The following is a 23,554-nucleotide window of genomic DNA, read 5'->3' as shown; positions in this document are numbered from 1 at the left end:
CGATAAGTTATCACTGTATCCTTTAAGTTTTTTTATGTTACTCATTCGAAAATAAGTTTTGATAATGGTTAACTTCTGTCATTAGCTTCAGAATGACCATAGAAAGTAAATGATAAATAACTGTAAATATAACAAGAAAATACACAAACCCAGTGGGACATCAATACAATCATTAACCAAAATGAAGTCCGGAAATTAAAGAATTCCATAGTGGATTTGAAAGATGGTAGTATCATCTGTATTTGGGATGAATCCTAATTGAATTGGTTTTTTTTTCGGTTATCCGCTTTATCAGCTACAGAAATGGACTTCTGGCTTTATACATTGTTTATTATCTATACTCGAAGTACACATTGTGTTGTCATCATCAGCATGTCAACAATATTGAAAATAATCAATCATTTTGATGTTTGTGCATAGCATTTGCTAATTGTTTATATAAAAAAAAATCAGTTAAAATCATTGCAGTTATAGATAAATATTTCTACATCAAAGTTTATGATATATCTTAGAATGTCTAATTGCTCTTCCATATATACAGTGGTCAATACATTTCACAAGCACCTTCCACTTCCCAATTATATCTCAAAATAATATCGAGGCAATGTATTTGATATTATTTATGTCTAATTTAAAATGTAGATAATGCAGCCACATTACCAAAGGTCAATTGAAAATAGTGAAGTTTAACAAAAATCAATATTTAAACTTTATTTTACTTTAATTCAAATATAATTCTTCATATCACTGTTTTTGGGTTTTTTTAATTTTTTTTTTTAATCAGTCAACTTCATTTATAGCGGAAAAGATAAGACGTTTTAATGTTTCAGTTCAAATTGATACTGGATTATGCCGTACATTATACCAGAAATTTAAAAAAAAAGTCTTCACAGGCCTTTTTAGAGATCTAATGATTATTTTCAAGCACATAGCATACTGAAAGAAACTATTGTTACATCATATCATCTTTTATTGATATGTCTACTAAGTATCTCAAGTGTTTATTGCCTACCTGTTGGTACTTGTTATATCTTTTGTCAAATATTGTACAAATATAATTCATGTTTTATTATTATGTATAGGTAGTTCAAAACCATCATAATATATGTACCTTGTCGTACAGCGAACAGGTTTGTTCATGTTCAGTATAGTGGAAGGGTGACATTTTTATCTAACTGATAATTTCTATTTTTGTATTATGTAACGTTTTGTCCTTTGCATGATGGAAATTCCTCATTATCCATTCCAAGTAAATTTTCCCTGGTGGATGATGTAGAGCATACCACTATTTATAATTGATAAATGTTCATAATAGTTGAACTGGTGTCATGCATATGGTTGGTTTATTTTATCATTATTTTTGTAACCTTGAAATAGATGATCAACAACATGAAGCTTTACTTTAAATAAAACAGGTAAAAACAAGTTATGCAAGTAAAATTTTTGGACAAATCTGTCCATCCTTTTTAAAAGGGCTATACTATATTTGGGACGTCTTTTAAAAGGGCTATACTATATTCGGGACGTCTTTTAAAAGGGCTATACTATACTTGGGACGTCCTTTAAAAGGGCCATACTTTATACATTTCATTTTAACCAAAAATATCATACAATATATATATTCAGGCGAAATGTTGATTGGATGTTCCCTGTCTGACGATCATTTGATATTCTGGGGGGATGGGGATTTTGGAAAGGAATCAGTATTCTGGTCTGGTAAGATCTGAAAATTAATTATTAAGCCCAAGACTTGGTAAATATGAATATTCTGGAACACAAAATGCAGTGAAAATTAATAGTCCGTCAGAAAATATCAAATGCTCGTCCCCTTATGTTGCAGGTGTGAAGAGGTTTACCCTTGAGGATTTTTAGAATTGACAAAAAAATATCCTTGTTTCATATATTTTTATAGCATGTCTGGATTAGCTATTTTGATCAAAGTTACATTTCATCACATTACATCTAAAAAAAGACCCCATAAACGAAACCATGCTTATAATCTAATAAGCCAGACACGCGTTTCGTAATCACGATGCAACCTTATCATTATTAAAATATTTTTTCTTCTAAATTTGATGACTTTGAAACTGGCGATTGTGGGAGTTTGACCTTTCCAAACCCTATGAGAAACAAACTAGTAGAACAAATGTCAATAGTTATGTAGTAGTTGCATGGTAAAAGATCTAAACTTTGAAAAAAAATCATGACATGTAGTGATAAAAAAAATAAATTTCTGTCTGTTTATGAGAAAGATAATTCTTAAGTCACAGACTGTGTACAAAGTTCTGGCTTTTAAACATCAGCCTACGCTGACTTGAAATACCAAAATCATTCAAAGAACAGAGAACTTATAATATTATAAGAACTGTCCAAAACCCAGGGCAAGTTTTGTAAGCAGCAATAAGAAATGCCTATGTGCTATATATACCAATCTAATTAAAATATAGACCTCTGATTTCGTTACCCGTCATAAGAGGCCTCTCATGAGGGTAGCGAAATAAGCCTCTTGTGAGGGTAACGAAATCAGAGGTCTATGTTTTAATTAGATTGTGCTATATACGTTTTTATAAAAAAGTAAGTTTTAAGCATTTACTATGACAAATAAGATTCATGTAATATATTTTTTTTCCCCAGTTTTTGGTATATTTATTTCTTGCTAATTCTATATGTATATTAAGTTTTCTACGAATTTGATAATTATTATTGAATTTTATTTCGTTTATTGTGTTGTTTTTTCAGACAACTTCCTCTGGAAGTCATCATAATCGTCAATCGTCACATTCTAGTAGTCATAGCCATAGTCATAGCCACCCACAACAGGATGCCTTAATAGATAACGAGAAACAACACCGGCATAAACAGCATCGTCATCATCATAGTAAACAAAAGTAATTATAAATTATACCAAGCAACTTATTGAGAGAGAGAGAGAGAGAGAGAGAGAGAGAGAGAGAGAGAGAGAGAACAAAACTGACATAAACAGCATCGTCATCATCAGAGCAAACACAAGTACTTATTAATTCGTGTTAACGATGGAATTTGTAAACTTAACAAAGCACCACCAGCAAAATCTTCAACGAAAATGCGCAAAGGCATAACATAGACTAGATAGTCTCCAAATAGGGGATGTTTACAAAGGGATAGAATTGGCACTAAAAATTACGATATTACTATAAATTCAAAGGAACTTCTTTTTTGCTCCTTACAGTAAAAAGTACGAAGTTATAATCTCTTAATCATGCATTAGTTGTATTGTAATATTTCTAGTTTTGTCAGCTTGATTCAATCAATACAGTAACCAATTTGGTTATTGGCAAATGTTTTTGATACGTAAGTTTGGGAACTAAACCGCTAAACATTGTTTATATCAACTTGGTATATAAAGGTATAAAATATAACGTATAGGAGAGAGACAAACACAAAAACAAAGCAGTATTAATAGCCAAAGAACATTGATTGTTACTAGTATCAAAGGGTTAAGGATATTAAACCATCAGTACATTATGAAAAGGTTAAGGATATTAAACCATCAGTACATTACGAAAAGGTTAAGGATATTAAACCATCAGTATATTCTGGAAAGGTAAGGGGTATTAAACCATCAGTACATTATGAAAAGGTTAAGGATATTAAACCATCAGTACATTATGAAAAGGTTAAGGATATTAAACCATCAGTACATTATGAAAAGGTCAAGGATATTAAACCATTAGTACATTATGAAAAGGTTAGGGGTATTAAACCATTAGTACATTCTGAAAAGGTTAAGAATATCAATCCATTAGCACATTCTAAAAATGTTAAGGATATTAAACCATCAGTACATTTTGAAAAGGTTAAGGATATTAAACCATCAGTACATTCTGAAAAGGTTAAGAATATCAATCCATTAGCACATTCTAAAAATATTAAGGATATTAAACCATCAGTACATTTTGAAAAGGTTAAGGATATTAAACCATCAGTACATTCTGAAAAGGTTAAGGCTATTAAACCATCCGAGTACATTTTGAAAAGACCTAGAATAGTATCATATGATATCAATAGGCAGTATGATTATATATGGTGTAAAATTAACAGAAACTAATTTGAATAAAAAATAATGAACATACGGTCAATAAGAGCAACATGACAACGACGATAGATTTCTATTTGGGGGATAAGGCGAGATCTGGGGTCCAAGATCCATCATAATTTTATCATTGGACTTCAGGCTCCACATTATGAGCTCTGTGCTCTATTGAGCAATGTTTTTGGCTCTGGCACCACTGATAGAGCACCGGACTCCAATGATAGGGCTTCAGGTTCCAATGGTAGGGCTCCCATATCCGTCCTAAGAAACCGTATAGTGCGTGTTTTCACCATATTCTGTGTGTATAGAACGAACAGTGCATGAGCTAAACCAAGAAAAGATTCAAAGACTGAATAATTATGGTGAAATTGTTATGTAAGGGCATTTGTTAGATTAGCTAACACCATGATACATGGAAGAAACAGAATAAATTTATCGTTTGATTTAATACAATAATTGGTTTTACTCCTTTGGTTCAATAACTGTGTACGAGTATGTATAATGATATATGATGTATCAAAATACCATTATTAAATCAATGATATAATACACTGCTGATAATTAAATAATTAATTTCTCTGTTTTTCTGTTTATTTAGTCTATTTATTTTTTATATGAAAAACAGATGTCCAGAAAAAAAAACCTAAACACCAGAAGGTCGTTAATTGCTAAAATTTTCGAACCTTAAAAAATATAGAAAATAAAAAATGGTTTGCTGATAATTTATTAGAATATATGTAACTAAAAATAGCATGTGCCGAAAAAAAATACTTCTATGTGGGAACTTTCTATCAATACGGTGACAGCCAATCAAAGTCAAACGAAATAAATTACAACGTTCGAAGTTAGTTTTGTGATTTTTACCCATAACTCTAAAAGACAAAAGTTTATGTATATTTATATGTGCAAATATTATTTGGCTAAAAACCCGAAACAGACATAAAAACATTGTGAGCTCAATTTTTCAGAGGAGACTTGTACATTACGCTTTTGTAAAAAAATATAAATGCAAAAAAAAAAGAGAATAAATCAAGATATCTGTAAAAGTCATGGTAATTGAAGTACTGACTATCTTTCAGATGCCATCCTTTAGGACTAATGGTCAACCAGTAGTGATACTGTCCTAATTATAAAATGGTTCTAAGAAAATTTGCAGAGGAGGTCAGCACTGATATATCTACTCCTTTACTCAGTGATGGTTATCATGTATTTGATTGAATGTTGTCTTAATTCTTCGGTTGATACTTTAACCAAAACTTACATCTGTGTTTCAATAGTAATCTGTTTCTCTTTATTTTTTAGAAAAGTTACGAAGGAAGAAACAAATGAATGTTGAACTACTGACCTTCAAACAATGTTGTAACAATTGATGAATTATAACATTTTGACTAAAACAACGATGAACTATTTTTGAGGAAGAGAAAAAAAAACATATGAATATTATAGAATAATCGAGTTACGTGTTTTAACAGTGAGGATTTAAGTTCATCCAGATTTTATATGAATTTTACCGCCATGGACTATCTGCAGAAGATAACATGTCAGAGATGGGAGTCAATGTAGAGATATCTGCAGATGGCGGGAAATTTATACGGAGAAGAGTTTTAATGAAAATACATCACTACTTTACTATTATGAGAGCTAAAATGTAATCATTTCACAATGGCTGTGTTGTAGAAAGAGAACAGACCGTAGGACTGATGTTTTTAAAATGTTTACATTGATGTAAAAGAGCTTCATGACTGCATTTAATATATTTTCTTTATTGTTTGTGGAGCTTTTGTCAAAATACTGTAAATATGTCAAAATCAACAACTGAACACATATTTTCCCCCTGTAATTTGTTTGTATGGTGTGACTTACAGATGTTGTTAGTCAGTCTTGTTGTTTAGAGTGAATGTTTTTTAATAAGGTTGATTGGATATTTGATATTTGAGTGTTGTATAATTAATGAATTTTATTTTTTGTTAATGGACCAAAACATAAATATAAACTAAACATTATATTATATGTTAATCAATGAAACCGTTTAGTCATAGAGTTGAGCTTAAATATAAAGGAAAAAATACTTGAATTCCGTGACTTTGGGTATCAGGTTAGCAAAAGTTTGGAAATCAAAATACATAATTTGAGAGCACAAAGAGACAAAATAGAACAGTCAAAATTGTCTAAGGAGAACATTATCTGAAGGAGTTACATCCTTAGAATTAGCATAATTACATAATTTCATGAACTGGAAATTAAACAAAATGTATCATTTAATTCATACCAATACTAAATCACTGTTTACTGGGCTGATGGTACCTTCTGGGACTGATATCACACTAGCTGTGGTACTAACCCAGTGTTACTAACCCAGTATTAGAAAAAAAATTCGCGTACATGTGTAACAATCGACTAGACGATTGATCGTATTGAGTATGTTGTATACTTACCGACGCTGCAACACTGTACACATTTCAATCGCAAAACTACTATATCGGTTATCAAAGAAAGTACATTCTAACTAACATTAACAAGGATTGAATTCTTACAATGAGCATATACACGACTGCCAATCGGTATATAAGACAAATGACCTTGAACGAATATAAGTTACGGTCGTCAAGTATTCTAGGCTTGTTCGATCGTGAATGCAATTAAAGACTATGTTGAACATTCATGTCGTCAAGTATTCTAGGCTTGTTCGATCGTGAATGCAATTAAAGACTATGTTGAACATTCATGTGACGAATATTATAGAGGATACCGGGGTATATTACCCAGCCTCATGACTTTTGACTAAATTGTATCTTCACTGATTCGTGCCACCGATTCTAGTTTATCGTTACATTACAAAATATCCAATATAATTCATTTATTTTACACCCAGCTAGTATAGTAAATACAAGCAAACTATATATATACATATGTGTGTAGTACAATCAATGGCAATCGTGCTGTATCAGCTATTCGTGGGAATATCGATATCAGTCACGGTTGCAAAGACTTTATCAAACTACTAATCTATATTAAAAAAAAAAACATCCACTTGATTATATAGTATATAATAAAGCGTATATATGGTATGTCTTTTTCAATATCCCACTCCGTGTTAACCCTCTACCATTATAATCCATCGAGTTGAGCTCTTGGTATTATTTTAGTGTCTCGGGTTGAAACGGGTGTAAAATTGTTTAAGCCATATCAAATTCTGTATTTTTACTTTTTTGGTTTGATTGAGTTTTTGGGTTGGTGTCTCTATGATGTACACCCCCACATCTCCTTGTTTTGGTTTTTGGAGTATTTTTTTAATCAATTCTAAAGTAGAACTAACCTTTCAGGAATGTGTTAGGCCAAATTAATGACAAACTTCAAAATGAAGTTCAATTTAAAAAAATGCTTTGAAAACAACCACTTTATAATGAATTTATACTACATGAGTTGATAACACAAGTGGCGAATTATTAGTCCCGAAAGGTATCACTCAGAAGTCAGTTCCTCGGCTCTAAACAAATTTATTGCATATAATTTCATGGATTAGAATTTGTAATTGTGTAATTTTAATAAAATACAAGGTTCAATATCTCTCAAGTAAAGTTTACCTTGGACACATTTGCTTATTGTTTTATTCTAAAGTTTCTTTGCTCCAAAGGTATTTGTATAATTTCTATTTTTTCGACGAAAGCTTACTCAAGAGAAAAGAACCACTAAATATGCTTCGAAAATTTACAAAATTTATTTTTATAATTTTCTTGTTATAATAGAAAAACAAAGGATATGGTGGATCTTTAAGTAATTAGATACTTTTGTCTTTGTATTCAAAGTATTTAATGCATACACAAGCAAAGGCTGGACATGATGACACTTTAGAATTTTTTTTTATATGTAATGATTGTTGTTTAACTGTTAGCCATTTTTTGTATAGATATAGGAAGATGTGGTATGAGTGCCAATGAGACAACTATCCATCCAAGTAACAATTTATAAAAGTAAACCATTATAGGTCAAGGTACGGCCTTCAACACGGAGCATTGGCTCACACCGTACAGCAAGCTATAAAGGGCCCCAAAAATTACTAGTGTAAAACCATTCAAACGGGAAAACCAACGGTCTTATCTATATAAAAACGAGAAACGAGAAACACGTATGAACTACATAAACAGACGACAGCCGGATTAAACGTTTTAATGGTACCAAACCTTCTCCCTTTTCTGAAACAATAGTATAACATCACAACATAGAAAGACACACTATAAAATATCAATTGGAAGGCTTAACTCAATCAAAAAACGTAAATTAACACACAATGAACGAATAAATTTGATCTGTGATACCTGAATGCAAATACATAGCTAATAAAAATTATAAGGGATAAATAATTAAGGTCAAAAGTAAATAAACAGGTTTAAACAAAGTTAAAGTTGTATGTATTTTTCATATCTCACATTTTGAAAGAATTCCATGCAGCATTTTTTTGGTAATTTGATTTAACATAAACTATAAAACGTAATACTTTTTGAACGCAAAGTAAATGAATTTTCATTTTCAAAAGTTCTATTCAAGGTTTGGTACTTCTCCAAAGCAGGTGGGTTTCGATGAATTATCCACAGACAAAGGACCAACAATACTTAATTACAGCTAATCATTCCTGTCTTGATTTCTGTTCATTGAATATCGAAGTGACCACAACTATAATTTTACTATTCTTACATAATTAGTAGCATACGAGTTGACTATTATTATCTACAACTGTTCCAAAATCAATGAGAGGAAGTAAGGAAAATCTTCGTACGAACTTAAGTACTGAATGCTACTATAACCTTTCATTTCAGTATTGGTCATAGTAATTGAATGTTTCCAGTAACATATCATCAACCTGGTTTCCAGTAACAGACCATTAACCTTGACTTTTTTCTAATTAAACCATAGCGTATGAATAAAATCACATAATGTGGTATTCCTCAATGTCTTGGGACAGATACAACATTTAGCTTGGTTAAATTTAGTTGTTTTAGATCTCAACATTCCCACTTTTAATTCTAATTCAGTAGATTTACAAAGGGTACACAAAATAACATACATGTATATTGCGTATTTTGCAACTTACTTTTATATTGGAAACTTCACCATTTCCCGTTTTGTGTGGACTTCGTTGACCTGACATGAAAACAAGAATTTTTTTAAATATCCAGAAAACAAGAGTGCACACGCTTAAATGTATCGCCTGCCTTATTGATCATGAATGATTTTTTGTTGATTGTCATTAAGATTAAGGTTTTACTAGTATCACATACACTTCACATTATCAATGATCCATGTTAAAGAGATCGAGGTCAGATGAACCCTGCCAAACGGACATGCACACCTTATAATCATTCTATACACTAAATATAGTTGATCTACTGCTTATAGTATCTGTAAAATTGAGTAACTTGACCACTTAAATAAATTTCATTGACCAATGAACAATGAACATGAGGTCAAGGTCAGATGATCTCTGCAGGACAGATATGTTCACCTTCCAATCATTCTGCATACTAAATAAAGTTGATGTATCTGAGAAACGGAAAAAACCACGAAGAAATTAACATTGAACAATGAACCATGAACATGGGGTCAAGGTCAGATGATACCCGCCAGACTTACGAATTATGGTCATTGCGTACACTTACAATTTCGTGTCCTTACAAAAACCATTTCGTACTCTGAATCTCATACCATATGGTAGATACATGCAAATTCGTACTTTAAGGAAGAAATATATGTATGCCATTTCGTACCATATGAAAGATTTCTATGTGTGTCATTTGGTATCATCATCGAAACATTGAAATGATAATGGCTTCCTGCTTGAGTGAATATCAGCTTGTGTACCTTTTCACTGCATTTCCTGGCAAAAACAACTGTTAATGACTACAAAAGCTGCTACATACAATTATTCCTTTGTTGGGTAATTAACCTAATAATTTAAGAGTTGTACACCGTGCAATCATTTAATACACCAAATATAGTTGACTTATTGCTTAAAACATCTGAGCAATAGACAACTAGAAAAACTTTACATTGACCAATGAACCATTAAAATGAGGTCAAGGTCAGATGATATCTGTCAGAACTCCTTACACTCAATCCATAAACCAAATATTGTATAGATATTGTTAATAGTATCTGAAAAAGGAAAAAAAACACAAAAACTTAGCATTGACCAATAAACCATGAGAACGAGATTAAGGTCGGATGAAACTTGCCAAACAGATATGTTCACCTTACAATCATACCATAGCAAACCTAGATGACCTATTGCTTATAGTTTCTGAGAAACAGACATAATCACGTAGATTTTGCCTTGATTTCTGTACTAGGAAAATGAGGTTAAGGTCAGATGATTTCTGTTTGATGGACATGTAGACCTTGGAAGGATCCGCTACGCCAAATAATATTATCATATTACTCCTAATGAGTGAGAAATTTGCATGAAAAAAAAACTATTTAGTTTTAATTTTAAATTTGCTGACACATGAAAATGAGATCAAGGATACTAGACATATGAAAGACGGAAACTTCCTTACATAAGGCATGTATACACAAGGTAAAAGACATTCAGATTTTCCACCTTCTGCAATATAAAGTTTTTTCAAATAGTTTAATTGAATCCCCATGTCTTGCATTCTGTGATTTTTGTCATAGGCAGGACAAAAACCAGTTTACAACAATCGAAACAAAAGCACCATATTAAATAAAAAGCGTATTGAAATAGTTTTCAATCGAGGCAAGCGTCATGACATCATTTTGAATAGCTTAAAAATTATATAAACAGTTGGTGTGGGGTCAAAATTCTAAATATAATGCATGCAAATTCCAACCAGTGATACATAACAGACAATTTGATTTTTCATCCCTACTAAAATTAACAAGTGTTTGGTTTGTGTCTTGATTTTCTACCATTTAGCTGGATTTTAATCTTGCTTGTTATTGCTGTTTATATATTTGCTATGTTTTTTTGTGTGTCTATGATATTAGTTGTGCTTTCACAATGCTGCATGCTGTTATGTGCTTTGCTTTTATAGTGCTTGTGTGTAGATAGGCTCCACTTTATTTTGACTTTAAACGTTTTTGATTCGAGAACCACTGATGAGTCTGTTGTAGATGAAACGAGCGTCTGGCTAACAAAATTAAAAGACTTGTATTTTTTATGATTTTCTTTAACTGCATATGAAAATGAAATGTTTAAGGAAAAAATAAATGTATAACTTCAACATTTATATTTCTGCAAATTGCATGAACTTGTATGGCCCTAATTCGGATTTCTATCTATTCCATGCAACACTTATCAATAATTTTAAAAATGTATTGTCCATCTTTTTCTCTCTCTACAAATGCATGAGCTGAACAACAGAGCAATAATCTTTCCGTCCATTCATGATAAGATCTGAACTACAAAACGAACATAAATAATTTACAGGTAATAACATTAACGGTACAAATTGTTTTTTTGCACCAAATAATGCGCAATTCCATAATAAATGTCTCCTCAGTAATGCTCGGGGCTAAAATGAAACAAAATCTCCACTTTATCTATTAAAATCAGTTATAGGGGTAAATATGTACAAAATTGTTCATTCTCAAATATTTGTATAAGACATCGAATAAATACTCGGCTATATGAAATACTGACAAACAGGCAAAATCATGACAATGTTTATGTTAGAGAAAGATATAAAAATACCCTTTGATTTTTACCCAAGTCATTCGTATTCAGCATTCAGCCTAATGTTAACCTGATCCCACCAAATCTTATGCTGCCCCTTATCTTGATGATTTTCAATGAACTAAAACAGCCAACCAGACTATTCTCATGGTTCTAAAGGAAGTTTGCCATGATTTTTTTTTAATTCTTATATATTCATTCCGTTTCAGTGAGTGAATAAATCACATTAGAAAACTTTCTCCTGGTTCTATTCTGTCACAGTATAGATATGGATAGCCAGATTGCATACTATATTTACATCATTATTGTTGAACTGCATACAAGTAATTTTAGGAAATGATTTTTTTTTCCCGTATATTTAGAAAATGCAATTATCCCATGGATTTACATTATAACAATTGGTATATTATGCATATCAACAATACCCCCATGGTCTTAAATTATGAACAAAATGGTATATTTTGACATCAACAATATCCCAAAGTTCTGTCAATATTACAATACCCCAATGGTCTTACATATCTTCAAGGTCTTACATTATAACAATTGGTATATAAGTCGTATCGACAATACCCCATGGTCTTTCATTATTATACTATCCCCATGGTCTTTCATTATTATACTATCCCCATGGTCTTACATTATGACAAATGGTATATTATGACATCAATAATCCTCCCATGGTCTATCAATACCCTAATGATCTTACATTAAGAAATTATCTCCATGGTCTTACATTATGACAAATGGTATATTATGCATATTAAAAAATTAAAACAACACGCTATAAATTTCATGCGTTCGAAGCACTTTTCTGGATACCTTCATCAGGAACGCTCTGAGCCAAATATTTAAAGGCCAGGGATGTATACGAACCGAAACAGTTGGAGAGCTATATGACCGAAAAGGACCTCCACATAGCAATTTTGCCTGAGGAAGTTGAAATCTGAGTTGCTTCTTTATAATTTAAAAATTTATAAACGGACAATTTTAGAAAAGTTTGATGATACCCTCGAGGAATGATAGCCCACTAGCAGAGGTATCGACCCAATGCTGTAAAAAATGAAAACAGCACGTTACAAATTTCATGTGTCCGATATCTATGAATAACCCGTGGTCTTTCATAATCACAATTTCTTCATGGTCTTACATTATGACAAATGGTATATTATGCACATCAACAATGCCCCCCATTGTCATACATTATGACAAATGGTATATTATGCATATTAACAATACCCCCATGGTCTTACATTATGACAAATGGTATTTCATGCATATGAACCATACCCACATGGTCTTACATTATGAAAAATGGTATATTATGCATATCAACAATACCCCCATGGTCTTTCATTAAGACCAATGGTATATTATGCATATCAACAATACCCCCATGGTCTTACATTATCACTAATGGTATATTATGCACACCAACAATATCCCCATGGTCTTTCATGATCAAAATACCATCAATGGTTTTACATTCTGACAATATCCTTATGGTCTTAATTTATGACAAATGGCATATCATACACATCAGCTGAACGTAGATTCTTCCACCATTATACAAAAATACGGACCAAAGACTCAAATGGCTGGATTCCACAGATTGTTTGTTAAACAATGGATAATGGTATGTACGTTAACTTAAAGATGTATTCCTCTGACGTTTCAGTCTCGTTGAAATCTCGTTCTGGAATTATTTCCAAAACATGTGATACAATTGGAAAATATCAATGAATTTAAAAAAATATTATAATCAAACTTAACTCTGTGAAAAAATTGTGTATTTACAATGAGCAGTTTTTGAGTAATAAAATTTTCAAATTTTATAACCAATCAAGTCAGTCTCATTAGCCAAAATGTTGAGAAAAAGGGTGAGGGGTACAAGAAATTATTTTACCAGAAACATGTACATCCCATATCAATTTTTTTCTTTTTAAATTTCTTAGATATGTATTTTTTTCAATCATTTATAAAAAAGAAGTTGAAATAATAAGCTTTTTGTTCTAAAAAGAGAGAAAAATCCAAAATTTACAAAATTGACAGCATGGTAAATTTGACACGAAAAAGCAACAAAATTTTATAAAACTTTCTTATATTAACACCTACCTATAGTTTTTTTAAGTTAAATTTATTCAGATTGGTCAATTCATCTTTAGTTAAAGTGTGAAAAAAAGTTTAATTGTGAAACTGTGATCTTTTTCATGATAATAGCCCAAAAATGGGTAAAAATTGATGAAAATTGGGAAAATCATCAAAATTGGGTACTTTCAACTGGCCGTAGCAAAAAAAGAAGTGCTCCACCATATGATTTTTTCTTCACCAATTATTTTTTTACAGTCGTATAAACCCAAAAATCAGGGTAAGAAAAAAGTTTAATTCTAGAAATTTTTGGCTCCTCAGAGGTGTACATCCTTAACATGTAAATATATGGAAATACAAAATGGGAAAAATATTAGTGTACAACTCAATCATGGAAGATAAACAAAAACCTCAATAAGTTTGCAAACACTCTTTGAAGTTCCTAAGACCTTGGTTAAAAACAAACATTATGTATGTGCCTCTCCCAAGTTAGGCGCCTGTAATTCAGAGGTTGTCCTTTGTTGCTGTACATCATATGTGTTTTTCGTTTATTGTTTTGAACATATCTAAGGCCGTTAGTTTTCTCGATTGAATTGTTTTATATTTGTCATTTCAGGGCCTTTTATTGTTTGTTATGTGGTATGGGCTTTGCTCAGTGTTGAAGGTTGAACGTGACCTATATTTGCTCATTTCTGTGTCATTTGGTTTTCGGTGGAGGTTTGGTAATCATACCACATCTTCTTATTCTTATATTGTAACTATCTTTTGAACATTTTTGCCGAAAAATCACAAAGTATCTAAGAAAATTTTCAAACAATTCCGTAATAGCAGGTGCACAACTTTCATATATGTGCAATCCTTCTATGAAGTTTCAGGGTAATGGGTTGAAAACTGTAGTAGGAGTTGATTATACAATCCAGGTACCATCTTTCGTAAATTTTGCTTAAAACGACTAAGTTCTCAAGTCTGGAAATTAACTGAAAATAACCAGTTTCCATGCTAAAAAAAAGGAAAAAAATGGCTAAAATATTCTATAACAAAAGGTGCACAAATTCAACATTAGTGCAATCAATCAATGAGTTTTCAGGGATCTGGGTTGAAAACTGACGGATGATTGACTACACAAATTAAATACCAATTTGCAAGGAGAAATGTACAGTTCTCATTGGATGAACTATATATAGGACAACAGCTATTGTATTCAATCAATAGAAAAGTTCACTTTCCAAGAAATTAAATACTCTGACCAACACCAACATATTCTTATGAAAGATTTTATTTTACAATAATGGTTCATGAGAATAAACCCTCAAGCAAACTTAAATGGCTAAATTTATTAACATAGTGAATCAACAATTCATGGGTTTTGTTATACTGTATATTAGAATTGTGATGCTATTATACACAAAAATGTGTTTCTGACACATATTTTAACCTTGTCACATGCATTGAATGGTATAATTTGATTAGGTACTGCTTTAAGCATAGAGACTATGTTTTTTTTCATAATCATACATATTTCCTACAAAGTTCTTAGTTCCAGTTTTTTCTGAGACAAATCAAATACCTTGTATATGACAGATGACTTTTTATACACAAAAATGTCTGTGTAAGTAAACATGTAAATGCCCTAGCACACTGGCATCATAAATGTTTCTTCCCAGTGCATGGTAGATTTATAGCCATGCTATTTCGTACCATATGGAAGATTTATATGTATGCCTTTTCGAATTATATGCAAGATTTATATGTATGCAATTTTGTATCATATGCAAGATTTATATGTATGTGATTTCGTACCACGTGGAAGACTTATATGTATGTCATTTCGTATCAAGAAACATAATGGCATCCTTTTTGAGTGAACACCATCTAGTGTACCATTTCATTGCATTTCCTGGCAAAAACAAATGGTAATGACTATACAAGCATTTGCTTATAATTATTCCTGTGATGGCTAATTAAACTCATATTTTGTACACCTTACAATCATTCCATACAGCAAATACAGTTGATATATTGCTTATATTATCTAACAAACAGACAAGAAAACTTAACATTGATCAATGAACCCTGAAATTGATGTCAAGGTCAGATGATACCTGGCAGACAGATATGTACTCCTTTTAATCATTTCATACACCAAATATACTTCTAGTATCTGAGAAAGAGACCAAAACACAAAAACTTAACATTCAGCATGAACCATGATAATGAGGTCAAGGTCAGATGAAACCTACCAGACAGACAAGTACACCTTAAAATCATTCCATACCCAAAAACCTAATTATATTTATATTATCTATATACAAGGAATGATGCATCAGGGTTTTTTTACTTCTGAAAAATAAAGCTTTATACAAATAGTTTACTAGCATTCCTATGTCACGGATTCTGCATCTTTCTTGGCATGCGAGACAAAAACCAAAGTCAACAACTACCCAAATAAAAAATACCATATCAAACCAAATGCTTATTAAAAGTTTCATATGAGGCTTCAGTCATGAGCTCATTTGACTAGATGCAAGACTTTTCATAAAATTACTTACTAACTTAATACTAGTAAATATATTTTTTGAAATATACTTTAAGGATTGATGAGCAAAATCATCGATTTTTGTTAATGTCTTGCAGATAATACTGAGTTTCTGTAAACGTAAAAATTAAGCTCTATTTTCTGTTTTTGCTTTTGTATAAAAATGGATCAGTATATCTGCTCAGTGTTGCTGAGACATCTTAATAATATTTTCTATTTAAGTGAATCTCAGCTGTGATAAACAATGCTGAAGGACAGACATAGACGGTCTTCTTTATTCATAGTTTGCATGTTTCAGATTCATCCAACACCCATTCTGGACCAGATAATGGTACCCCAGATAATCAAACTGACATATGATGTTATACTAGGATTACTGTATTCATATTTACAAAATAGCTTAACTGCTGTAAGTCAGACTGGGTGATAATCGCAATAAGGAGAACTCGCATTCTGATATCTGATACATGTAAGTGTATGCAGATTTTCATGAAATTGCAATAAGAAATCTTACATTTTTGTCCTTTTCTTCAAAAATTGCAAAGATAAATGCACGCAATAATTTCTGAATTTACAGTATTTGTAGATCTTGTCTTTCTGATCATTTTTTCTTTTTAAAGTGTCTATCCGTCTATAAAGTTTTCAAGATGATAGGCAAAAACATAAACTATTTGTAAACTCATCATTAAAGAGCAAGAACTCCAATAAGGAGTCGACTGACGATTTTGGTTTGTGGACTTATTTGTCAATGTAGTCTTGATGATCATTTGTGCTATTTTAAGTGTCTATCTTAGACCTATAATGGTTTACTTTTACAAATTGTGACTTGGATGGAGAGTTGTCTCATTGGCACTCATACCACATCTTCTTATATCTATCTATCTATAATAGTTTTCAAGATAAGAGGCAGAACACAAAAAATGGGTAAAAATCGTCATTAAAGAGCAATAACTCCAACGAGGAGTAAACTGCTTTTGACGGCCAGTAGACTTATTTATCTTGATGTATAGATTCTGCGTACTGACATTGTTTATCATCTTAACAACGTGTTATATTGTTCTTGTATTTGTCTTTGTTCAAATATTAATATTACTTTTACTGTTTGGTCTGTTTTCTGTGATATCCATTTGACGTGGCTTGGTACTTATACATCCCGTCAATGTGTTTGTATTATCTTTCATTTTTGCTGGTGTGTATGTGCGACTTTTTGTGTTTCTTTGGTTCATATGACGTGACTCTGTACTTTTAAAGATCCCGTCATTATGTTATTGTTCTATTACATGTCATTTTGTTATTGTTCTATAATAAATTTGAAAATACTTTGAACGACAAACGACAAAATCATTTTACTCGCGTAGTGGTATTAACCATATGTGGATTCTTAAAAATTCTAAAGAACTTCTGGATAATTTTAAATCTCTGTCTGTTTCTGAAATTAGTTCTAACACAACTTTTGATTTTTTAACCCTGTATACCACCATTCCCCATGTGAAATTATATATATTTTTTTTTTTTTTAAATACTTTGAACGACAAAATTTCTTCCTATGTGACGTTTACATTTTCTGATGTCAGACACGCGAGGCAATGAATGTGGTTTTTAAATTTTATAGATGCTTGACGATGTTGTTGTCCATTCGTTTGATGTGTTTTATCATTTGATTTTGCCGTTTGATTAGGGACTTTCCGTTTTGAATTTTCCTCGGATTTCAGTAATTTTGTGATTTTACTTTTTTTGTGCTTTTTGTTAAATATTTGTTTGTTTTGAGATTGTGACACAGTGATGACTCCTGTACCCATATTGTGACTATTTTACCTATTATGTCTGTTTTGTTCACGCATCGTTGTAAATATAACGGAATTTGATGCGACTGTCATACAAGTGAGAGGTTTAGCGCTATAAAACCAGGTTCAATCCACCATTTTCTACATTTGAAAATGCCTGTACCAAGTCAGGAATATGACAGTTGTTGTCCATTCGTTTGATGTGTTTTATCATTTGATTTTGCCATTTGATTAGGGACTTTCCGTTTTGAATTTTCCTCGGTGTTCAGTATTTTTGTGATTTTACTTTTTAGCAAGTGTTTAATAACATACGAAAATAAATTGCTTCGCCGAGCACAGCTGGATATGACCGCAGAGGTCCAACCCTGAACAGTTGGGGCAAAAATGGACGCAATATTCGCGCTTGATACAGGTCTGAATTTAGATTGTAATTAAATATTTGACACATAAAAGGTTTCTGACACAAAATAACTGTAGTCAAAGAACTTAGAATTGGTTATGATTTGAATTTATATTCAATTTTTTGCTTTTTGTGCAATACACTTTGCTGTTGCGAATTGACCCCCCCTCCCCCACAAAATAAAATAAAAAATTCCCCCCCCCCTTTTTTTTTGCTTTTGTGCAATACACTATGCTGTTGCGTAGTAACCCCCCCCCCCCACACACACACTTTTTTTTTGCAAAAAAAATAATATTTGAAGAATTTTTCTTTTTAATTTCTGAAATCTGAAATGAGAAAAAATAGACACCCCACAATTTCTTTTTATACCCCCCCCTCCCATAATCTCAATTCAAATTTCCAATGGAGTTTGCAACCATAATTACCCATTTAAATTTACCATAGAGCTAACTTAATCTATTTTATAATAGAATTTAAAATATGGTGTCAAATCTTTCATATGGATTTTTTTGTAAAAAAAAAAAAGATGCAACATTTGCAGATATTTTTACTGGTCTTCCTTTATAAATATGCATTTCTTTAAACATAATATAAAATCAATGTAAGGGAGGTAATCCAAACGTTGTGTTTGGATTACCTCCCTTACACTGCTTTTAAATTGTCTTAATTGTTCATTAACCATTACTTTATACATAATTTAAAAGCAGTGTAAGGGAGGTCATTCAAATGATGTATATGAATGACCTCCCTTACACTGCTTTAAATTATGTTTTGTACTAAAGTATTTGTCCATTAACCAGGACACCCTTGTTTTTCCCCCTTTTTTGCCCCTTATTCCTAAACGGTTTGAGCCATAACCCTCCAAGGCAAATCCTAACCATCCCTTTGTGGTATGGAAACTTGTGGTATAATTTCAGAGAGATCCATACACCGTTCCACAAGTTATTGTCTGAAAACTAGACAAATGCTTATTTTTGGCCCCTAATTCCTTAACTGTTGGTACCATAACCCCCAAAATCAATCCCAACCTTCCTTTTGTGGTATTGAACCTTATGGTAAAATTTCATAGAGATCCATTCACTTAAACTAAAGTTATTGTGCGAAAACCAATGTGTCTTCGGACGACGACGACGACGAAGAAGCCAACATCATACCAATATACGACTTTGCGGTTGTATAAAAATGTTAACAATATAAATAGGTGCATAGATTCAACATTCATTATTTTGTCAATTGCAGAATTTTTTATTTAAATAAATTTTATTCAAGAAATAAATTTTCCCTAATTAAAACTTCCATCTTTTCCATACAACACGTATCGATAATATTTATTACCTGAGGTACATTATAATAAATATATATCAAATATAAATAACAAAATTATATCAAAAATGAACTGCCTATCTTTCTTTCTCTCTCTCTACAAATGCATTAACTAAACAACTGATCATTCATCTTTCCATCAATTAATGATAAAATCACAGCTACAAAACAAACATCTAATTATTCACATGTAACTTAGTCATTCAAAATCTAAATGTGACGTATAAAATTTAGTTGAATAAAAATTAAAAACAAAATATGGCACATATTGCACAATTTAAAACGAAATCTCCACAAATCTATTAGGATCACAATAATAGGGGTAAATTTGTACAAAATTTATCATTTTCAAATAATTGTATAACATCAAATGGTATATTATTCACATCAACAATCCCTGCATAGTCTTACATTATGACAAATGGTATATTATTCACATCAACAATACCCTGACGGTCTTACATTATAAAAAATGGTATATTATTCACATCAACAATACCCCCATGGTCATACATTATGACAAATGGTATTTCATGCACATCAATATAAATGCCTCCATGGTCTTACATTATGAAAATTGGTATAAAAAAATTATTATGCATATTAACAATCCCCCCCCCCCCCCCCCCCCATGGTCTTACATTTTGACAATACCACCATGATCTTAAATTTTGACAATAGCCCCATAGTCTTAAACTATGTCAAATGGTATATTATGTACATCAAAAATACCCCCATGATCTTAAATTATGACAGTATTACCCATGGTCTTAACTTATTACAAATGGCATATTTTGCACATCTACAACTGAATGTAGATTCTTTCTCAGTTACCGGTATACATAAAAATGGATTAAAGAGACAAAGTGCTGGGCTGCATGGATTGTTTCTTAAACAATGGAGAATGTTCTGTACTTAAAATATAAATTTATGAAAATATGAATAGTGAAAAAGGGAAAATATACACTCTATAATGGAAGATGCAAAACCTTATTGGATTTGCAAACTCTCTGTGAAGTTCCAAAGATCTGGGTTAAAAACAATAAAATGCTTCGCTGGGGCGCAGCTTGATACGACCGCAGAGGTCGAACCCTGAACAGTTGGGGCAAGTATGGACACAACATTCAAGCTTGATACAGCTCTGAATTTGGATTGTTATTAAATATTTGACACAGCATAGGTTTCTGACACAGAAAGAATGTGGTCTAAGAACTTGAATTTTTTTAATTTACCTATTATGGTCCAATGTCCAAAATCAAAATACATGGTTAGATTCAGCTTACAAAGAACCCCATATATTCAATTTTTGTTAAAATCAAACAAAGTTTAATTTTGGACCCCAACTTGGACAAACTTGAAAACTGGGCCCATAATCAAAAATCTAAACACATGTTTAGATTCAGCATATCAAATAACCCCAAGAATTCAATTTTTGCTAAAATCAAACTAAGTTTAATTTTGGACCCTTTGGACCTTAATGTAGACCAATTTAAAAAACGGGACTTAAAATTAAAAATCTAAATACACGGTTAGATTTGGAATATCAAAGAACCCCAATAATTCAATTTTTGATGAAATCAAACAAAGTTTAATTTTGGACCCTTTTGACCTCAATATGAACCAATTTGATAGCGGGGCCCACAAATAAAAAATCTAAATTCATGGTTAGATTCAGCATATCAAAGAACCCCATATATTCAATTTTTGTTGAAATCAAAAAAAGTTTAATTTTGGACCCCAACTTAGACCAACTTGAAAACTGGGCCCATAATCAAAAATCTAAACACATGTTTAGATTCAGCATATCAAAGAACCCCAAGAATTCAACTTTTGTTGAAATCAAACAAAGTTTAAATACTGGACCCTATCTTGGACCAACTTGAAAACTGGGCACATAATCAAAAATCTAAACATATGTTTAGATTCAGCATATCAAAGAACCCCAAGAATTCAATTTTTGTTAAAATCAAACTAAGTTTAATTTTGGACCCTTTGGACCTTAATGTAGACCAATTTAAAAAACGGGACCCAAAATTAAAAATCTAAATACACGGTTAGATTTGGAATATCAAAGAACCCCAATAATTCAATTTTAGATGAAATCAAACAAAGTTTAATTTTGGACCCTTTTGACCTCAATATGAACCAATTTGATAACGGGGTCCACAAATAAAAAATCTAAATACATGGTTAGATTCAGCATATCAAGGAACCCCATATATTCAATTTTTGTTGAAATCAAACAAAGTTTAATTTTGGACCCCAATTTGGACCAACTTGAAAACTGGGCCAAAAATCAAAAATCTAAATACATGTTTAGATTCAGCATATCAAAGAACCTCATATATTCAATTTTTGCTAAAATCAAACAAAGTTTAATTTTGGACCCTTTGGACCTTAATGTAGACCAATTTGAAAACTGGACCCAAAATTAAAAATCTAAATACACAGTTGGATTTGGCATAACAAATAAATAAATGTGATCAAAGATTTTACAAATCTAATGCGCCATACTGTGCAATTAAAGATTTCTTCTTGAAATTTTTCAATATTTGAAATTTGAAAAAAAAAAAATATTTGAAGAATAATTTTTTTAATTTCTGAAATCTGAAATGAGAAAAAATTGACCCCCCACAATTTCTTTTTACCCCCCCCCCCCTCCTTTTTTCCCCCAAAAAATTCTTTCCCTCAAGATATGGTCATAATCTCAATTCAAATTTCCAATGGAGTTGGCAACCATAATTACCCATTTAAATTTACCATAGTGCTAACTTAATCTATTTTATAATAGAATTAAAAATATAGTGTCAAATCTTTCATATGGATTTTTTTGTAAAAAAAATGATGCAACATTTGCAGATATTTTTACTGGTCTTCCTTTATAAATATGCATTTCTTTAAACATAATTTAAAAGCAGTGTAAGGGAAGTAACCAAAACGTTGTATTTGGATTACCTCCCTTACACTGTTTTAAATTATCTTTATTGTTCATTAACCATTACTTTATACATAATTTAAAAGCAGTGTAAGGGAGATAATTTCAATGATGTATTTGATTTATCTCCCTTACACTGCTTTAAATTATGTTTTGTACTAAAGTATTTGTCCATTAACCAGGACAACCTTGTTTTTCCCCCTTTTTGCCCCTAATTCCTAAACGGTTTGAGCCATAACCCCCCAAAGCAAATCCTAACCATCCCTTTGTGGTATGGAAACTTGTAGTATAATTTCAGAGAGATCCATACACCGTTCCACAGTTATTGTCTGGAAACTAGAAAATGCTTATTTTTGGCCCTTTTTTGGCCCCTAATTCCTTAACTGTTGGTACCATAACCCCCAAAATCAATCCCAACCTTTCTTTTGTGGTATTTAACCTTATGGTCAAATTTCAAAAAGATCCATTTACTTAAACTAAAGTTAGAGTGCGAAAACCAATGTGTATTCGGACGACGACGCCGGACGACGACGCCAACGTCATACCAATATACGACCACAAAATTTTTTTGCGGTCGTATAAAAATTGAAAACCATCTTTTGAAAATTTTTGCTAAAAAGTCACAAAGTTCCCAAGTCTGGAGAAATGGGAAAAATTATTCAAACAATTCATAATATAAGGTGGATAACTTCAGTATGTGTACAATCCTACTGTGAGGTTTCGGAG

At 31.5% G+C, this 23,554-nt stretch overlaps 1 protein-coding gene across 1 annotated transcript in view; it reads left to right on the top strand.

Annotated features, from left to right (window-relative positions):
* LOC127708746 (uncharacterized) overlaps positions 1–7,682 on the top strand; it is a 46,844-nt gene extending 39,162 nt beyond the window's left edge. The window contains exons 4-5 of the mRNA XM_052213877.1: positions 2,740–2,888; positions 5,375–7,682. Of these exons, the coding sequence (XP_052069837.1) occupies positions 2,740–2,888; positions 5,375–5,408 (183 nt within the window). The 3' untranslated portion in view covers positions 5,409–7,682. The remainder of the gene's footprint in view (positions 1–2,739; positions 2,889–5,374) is intronic.
* Positions 7,683–23,554: the final 15,872 nt, after the last annotated feature.

This window comes from Mytilus californianus, unplaced genomic scaffold (genome assembly GCF_021869535.1).
Source record: "Mytilus californianus isolate M0D057914Y unplaced genomic scaffold, xbMytCali1.0.p SCAF_7, whole genome shotgun sequence".
In the NCBI taxonomy this organism is placed as follows: domain Eukaryota; kingdom Metazoa; phylum Mollusca; class Bivalvia; order Mytilida; family Mytilidae; genus Mytilus; species Mytilus californianus.
Note: the sequence above shows the minus strand (reverse complement) of the source record. Positions and strands in the feature narration are given on the sequence as shown.